Source organism: Diadema antillarum, unplaced genomic scaffold (genome assembly GCF_040938485.1).
Source record: "Diadema antillarum isolate AM-2024a unplaced genomic scaffold, OU_Dant_1.0 scf00000110, whole genome shotgun sequence".
In the NCBI taxonomy this organism is placed as follows: Eukaryota; Metazoa; Echinodermata; class Echinoidea; order Diadematoida; family Diadematidae; genus Diadema; species Diadema antillarum.
The window spans coordinates 1,537,801-1,544,108 of NW_027270999.1; the positions used below are offsets into that span (position 1 = coordinate 1,537,801).

General features: G+C 38.7%; 1 protein-coding gene across 1 annotated transcript; it reads right to left on the minus strand.

Annotated features, from left to right (window-relative positions):
• Positions 1-2,856: 2,856 nt before the first annotated feature.
• Positions 2,857-6,238, minus strand: LOC139719432 (uncharacterized). Its single transcript, XM_071630847.1, has 4 exons — positions 6,147-6,238; positions 4,723-4,917; positions 3,724-3,808; positions 2,857-3,259 (listed from the first exon to the last, which is right to left on the minus strand). Exons 1-4 carry the CDS (start codon positions 6,160-6,162, stop codon positions 2,857-2,859), a joined length of 699 nt encoding a protein of 232 aa, XP_071486948.1. The 5' UTR covers positions 6,163-6,238.
• Positions 6,239-6,308: the final 70 nt, after the last annotated feature.

Below are 6,308 nucleotides of genomic sequence, written 5' to 3' on the forward strand. Positions count from 1 at the left end.
CGAAGATTCTGCTAGGTTTTAAAGCTCAGGCCCCTTTTGACTCCAATTTTTGAATTGGTTAAGATGGTTCAATTTGAACAAGTTGTATATCATTTTAATCTTTTAATCTATAAAGTAGAAAAGAGGAAGTTCATTTTGGCCTACTTTTTGTAGGTTTTGAGCTGGACGGTCACCCCATGTGTGTATTCAATGCATTATATTCGGATGAGGTAAGACACTTTACCAAGCTAGCCAACCATGGTTTGTGATTCTATTCAATGTTGTGAGAGCTCTTATTGTGGAATTACTCCTCTCAAAAGTATGCATATAAAAATACATATACATCGTACATTAGTTCAGTGAAACTCACGTCAGAAACACACATTGGACCACTGAATTTGACATACGCAAACCTCCAAAACACGCTGACTTACAAGTAATCACACAAGTTACAGGTACATATATTGAGTCCCAAGTACAAGTGTAGTTGCTAATGAACATGTGTTCCATAATATGATTGGAAATTGATAGCATATGTCAAAAAATTCTTGGAGTTTAATGATCCTTGGACTTTTTTTCCTTTACTTTTGGAAATATAATGTGAAAGGCAAATCACAACAATGAAAAATAACCTGGTAATGCATTAGTGGACCTACATGTATGATCAGCTATATGGCAACTCTTTCCTGAAATCACACTTAAAATGAATTTGAAATGAATCACTTCAACCATTAACTCTCTCCTGGTATATGTACTGTAAAAGTGAAAATTCTTGTGCCAGTTATTTATACCACTTGGTGAGGTAGATGAATTTTGCCTGTTTTTTTATTCCACAGAATCAAGACATAAAATAGTGTTACATATAACAAGCAAAAATTTGGTGCTTTTGTTTTTGTGCGAGTTACTCATTGCACGAAATGCACGAAAATTTTCACACTGGAATTTGCTAAATAGTTTTACTTACAGGCAACATCTTGCTGAAGATGAAGTTGGCACTTTGAAAACATCAGAACTTTTTCATTGCATTGACCTATGCTATTTATTGACTTCCTGTACATGTACAAATGTATGGCTTATAAGCAAAGTTTACTGTATTTCTTTTATTTTCCTCTTCCCTTCTCTTACGCTCTCTCTATCTCATTTTGATTTATTAGGCAATCATATATCATCTCCAATCCTTCATCTTTCATTTCCTTTCCATCTCATTAGGTGTTTTCACACCAGCCCGATGTTTCGAAATAGCGCGCTATTTTCTGACTTGGGAAATTAAAAAATATCTCGAGCTTGGATTTTTATCGGGCTGATGTGAAAACGCCTATTGTCACTAGAAAATATGAGGAGTGTGAAATGCATGCTCCCAGTATGTACATTTATTCAGTGTTTTTATCCCACTTGTCCTTGGCAAAAGCAGGAGCTCTTGCAATTCACAATGTACACATACAAGTAACAGTGTATTAAAGGCAAAACATAGTTCTGGTATGCCTGCAAAATTGTCAAATTTCGCTCCAAAATGTACACGTATGCCTAAGAAATGTGTGGAATAACGTTGTAATAACAAGATATTAGTTCGGTAACGATGAAAATGCGAAATATTAACAAAAAATGCTCAGAATTTACCCGATCGGGGTCAGGCTAACTCGGACTCGGATACAACTTGGCCTCACTTTGATGGCGGGCCGAGTTGTCCCTCTGGATTGTACAGTGTTGTACTGTGGGATCGCTTCGCGTTGTGGCTGGTCGCAGTTATGGGTCGAGTTGTTACAACGCGCGCATCAAAGAACCTCTATGACGCGCCTACAAAATTAACGTGCGCCTATGTATAGAACATGGCGATCACGAACTGTGTATAAATTGTCTGAAATAGAGCCGAGTTGTCCCTGAGACCGAGTTTACCTGGATCTTTCTGGGATAAAAGTCGGTATACCAACTTTTATTTTTGATCTAAAAATACAAAAATGTCCTCAGAAAAAACTCATCGTCCCAGCAAATCGCGTCAGCCAGGTAAGTTTCTTGGTAGACTCTTTTGATATATTGCAAGCAAACATGAAATTATGCAAGACGGGTTCTCAGACCCTTACCAGAACTATGTTTTCACTTTAACAATTTTGGTCATGAGAAAAAGGAAACAGGCACTCTCTTGCATAAGAATATTGGAGTGATATTCTAAGATTGTGAACTTTCATTGCAACAACAGATTGACAAGCACTTGATATAGAGATGGGACATGGGGGCATTTCATCAAGCATTTCGTCAGATAATTTTCTCTGACAAACTCTTATAAGCTCCAGAAATCCTTGCATCTGACTGGCTGAGGGCAAATTTGTCTGAAAAAAAAAAAGATATTTGACAAAACGCTTGATGAAATCCCCCCCCCCCCCACTGAACTCTCAATGAACCAGAATGCTAAGATAACTTGGGCATATGTGCTCACACATTACACAAATTTTATCATTGTTTCCACTGTCCCTTTTCTCTGTTTGAAAGGACATTAAATCTCTACAAATAAATGAGTACCAGTACATGTACAATTGTAATAAGATTATTTAGAAGCATTTACAAGGGACAGATGAACTCAAGGATCATTTCATGTACAAAGATTAACGGCTGAAATATTGCAACTTTATAAGAATGTACAGATTACGCAACATCTTGTAAAAATAATTTGTTGACTGACACTCTGCAAGTGTTGCCTGATTTCCAAAATAAAGTGAATGTAAGCCGGCAAAATAAAAAGAACAGGATAGACTATGACTTGGTGTAAACACAAACTGTCAATTTCTTAGCTGCACCTTGAACCTGAACTTGAGATTCAGTTGGTGAAATGGGACCTCATCCGTAAGTAAAGTTTGATTCTGAAAAGTGCTACTTTGTAGTATGTCAGCTAGAAGAATCCAAGCTGGAGTCATCACTGCTCCGGGAATGTTTTCTACTTTTCCTCTTCTTCTTTGCCTTCTTTGAGTCTTTGTGTCTCCTCTTCTCCTTGCGGTGCTTCTTCTGGTGCCGTGAATCCTTCCTGTGCTTGCTGCTGCGTTCCTCCTCCGCAGATTCTGACGAGGATGGTGCCTCTTCATCCCTTGATCTGCTGCGCCGTCGGGAAGTCTTCCTTTCCTTCTGCCTGTGGCGACGTCTACTTCTCTCTTCATCGGAAGAATCGCCCGTCTCCCTCCGCTTCTTGCGATGCTTGCTGCGCCTCTTTTTGTGTTGAGAGTCTTCAGATGAGTTTCCGCTGTCATCATCATCATCATCTGACGAAGAGAGTGGTGACCTGGAAGGGTCTCGTCTAAGAAAAACAAAAAACAAAATAAGCAACATTAGACTCCAAGCTGTTTTTGTGGGAGTGATGCTGTTAAATGTGAGACAATAACATCAGATCACACACAACCATGGACTGCTCTATATTAAGCCAAATCCATTTTCTCTGGTCAACAAACATTGATAATCCAGATGGTGCAGGTGCCAATATCAGGCTCATACTGATTCTAACCACAATCAGATTCAGCTGGGATTTGACAAGCTGTAACAAAATTTGAAAACTACATGTTTGTTCCTGCAGTGATGTTTGGTGTATTGTGATTCTGCACTTAGCCCCATTACTTCAGCACATGCCGCGAATGACAACATTAGTATTTAAAGGCATAGAACTGATGATAGATTACTTTGAACACACCAAATTACTCTAGTGCTGGACACTCGCCTTGTGTCTTGAGCTTTGCTTTAATTACTGATAATGGATATCTGCCTTACCTCTTCTTGTGTCTCTTTTTCTTCTTCTTCTGATGCTTTCTCCTCTCTTCCTTGTCTTTTCTCTTCACCTCAGGTGTCTGTGACTCTGCCATTGAGTGTAAACATTATCAAATATAATCAGTGAATTGGATTTATGATAAAGTCATCATCAAGACACAAATTGGGTGTTATATTCACAACTGACGGAGACAGCTGTCACTTTCGAGGCTCTTTCCCAACATGAACTCGATACACACACATTCCTGGAAATAAATTTGTGTAGTCTCGCTGAGTCAAGTTTCACCAAATGACAATTGATGGCCATTATTTTCATCCAATCTATATCTGTACAAAGTCAGAGAGTATTAAAACACGGCTGCTGAAGTTGTACTCTAGTGTGCAATAGCTTTGCTCAAAAAAAGTAAGCCCTTTTCAGCTTGGAGATTTATAAGTAAAGGGGAAAGTTTTGCAATCAATGACAGTAATTATATGAACTTGTTAAAAGGAGCAGAGGTCAAGTAATAGCACAAAGACTCAAGAGTCACTGCAAAGTTATTATTACTCTTCATTCTGACCTCTGAATCTTTACCTTTGGGCTTTGGAGGCAACGCTGTTCTCATGGATATTGTTATTATCCATACATGTACATGTACGAAATCAGAGATTATGATATATTGCTGGTGAAGTTGTATGGTCAAAGTGTGCAGAAGTTTTGATCGAAAATCAAGCCCTTTTCACCTCGCACATCACTAAGAAAAGTTTGTACAGATGGTGGTTATTCAATAGAATTTGTCAAAAAAGGAGCAGAGATCAAGAAATAACACAAAGAGTCAAAAGTCACTGCAAAGTTATTCTTTCTCTTCATTTTGATCTCTGAATCTTGACCTTTAGGCTTTGATAGCAGTGCTGTTCTCATGGACATTGTTATCATCTAAGCCATATCTGTACAGAGTCAGAAGTATAAAAAAAAGCCCTGGAGTTGTACAAAAGCTTCACACATTCTGGTCCCTGAACATTCACCTTTGGGCTTTGGAGGCAATGCTGGCATCGTCGCATCATCCTCACTCTCCTCACTGCTGGTACTACTGATGTCAAGGGTCACGTCCCTCTCGGGGTCGACGCGCACAAAGTTGCGGCACTGAAAGGTCAGGTGGCCCGAGTAGCCGCATTTCCTGCAGGCAACACGAGAGTTCTCCTTGCTTGGATTCAGAAGGCCTACTGGGAATAAAGGAATAGAAGGACGTGTGTCAAGTTATGTCTGGCTTCATTACAGACAAGTAAAATCACAGCATTTCCTGCAAATATGCCTTATGGCATAGCATACATGTACATGACCTCAGTTTTGCTTCATGGGAATCACACATTGTATTTAGTGGTAAACATCAAAACAAAACAAAATAAAATCTTTGAATGCTCGCAAATTGAAACAGACAAGTCAACGGACAAAAGTGGCTCGATACTGCACTGTGTAGTAACACAGCTTATTACCACTACCAGCAGATAGAGAGAAAATCAGCAAATAAAACAAGGCTCAAATTTTGTATTTGTATTGTAACATGAATATTTTAAACAATTTATGCAATAAAAACTTGTGATACCCTCCATAGAAATCTTCTTCTGAATCTGAGATGAAATGTGAATTTCTTAGCATTTCTAATGCTAATTCTATTCTTAGCGTTTCTAGATCTACATTTTTGTGTGTCGCTTTTTTGGCGATTTCAGCCTATACAGTGCTCTGTGAGGCTAGTCTATGAAGTCCCACATGCATTGAATGTCATTATCATGCAGAGATGTGCGCGTCTCGAATTACCATACCATGCTGTCTGTTTTACTCGCACCATGTAAATATATCGGCATCACATACTGTAGGTTTACTCAAGTTTCATCATCATATCCAGAATTGGACTTTGCTGAGCTGAGTACCCACATAGTCTTAATACACATAATTTTATATGATAATACCATATCTGTATTTCTATGTAGGGGGTCTAGATCTAATCCGAATCGATGTGAAAACTCTCTCGTCTGAAACTTTTGAGCATTGTTTGAGGGGGCTTACAAATTAAAAATGTAAAATTGCACCAACTAAATTTAAATTTACTCTAATAAATTTAATTGACAATGATTGAGGTTTACCTTATCATTAATATCAAACAAGCTGATACAACACGATTACCACATCTCCAACGTTCAAGGCTAAAACCTGACACTTTTAACAGTTGTCTGATCGTCAGGCTGAGGGAGGCTATTCCGCCCATTCGATTTACTGAATTCAGAATTGTGTTTCCTTTCAAATAGAGCAGCACCGTAACAAGCACGTGGGACTACATACATGTAAAACATGCCTGGTCACAAACAAGAACAGTGTCAGCGTTTTTGTTCAAATTATCAGTCTCTATCCACATGTGAATCAACATAGAGCAATGCCATGAAGTTATAATTACCCTGCGTTTGGAACATCTTTCTCTGATTTCAGCAAATTCCAGTTTTTGCAGTGCGTAGGCAGGGCTTTCCTCCTCGCTTCTTCTCGCGTGCGTTGAACGATCGATGATGTTGCGATTGTCATCGATTATACTTTGTGGTTGGATGAAGAATCGTGATGATGG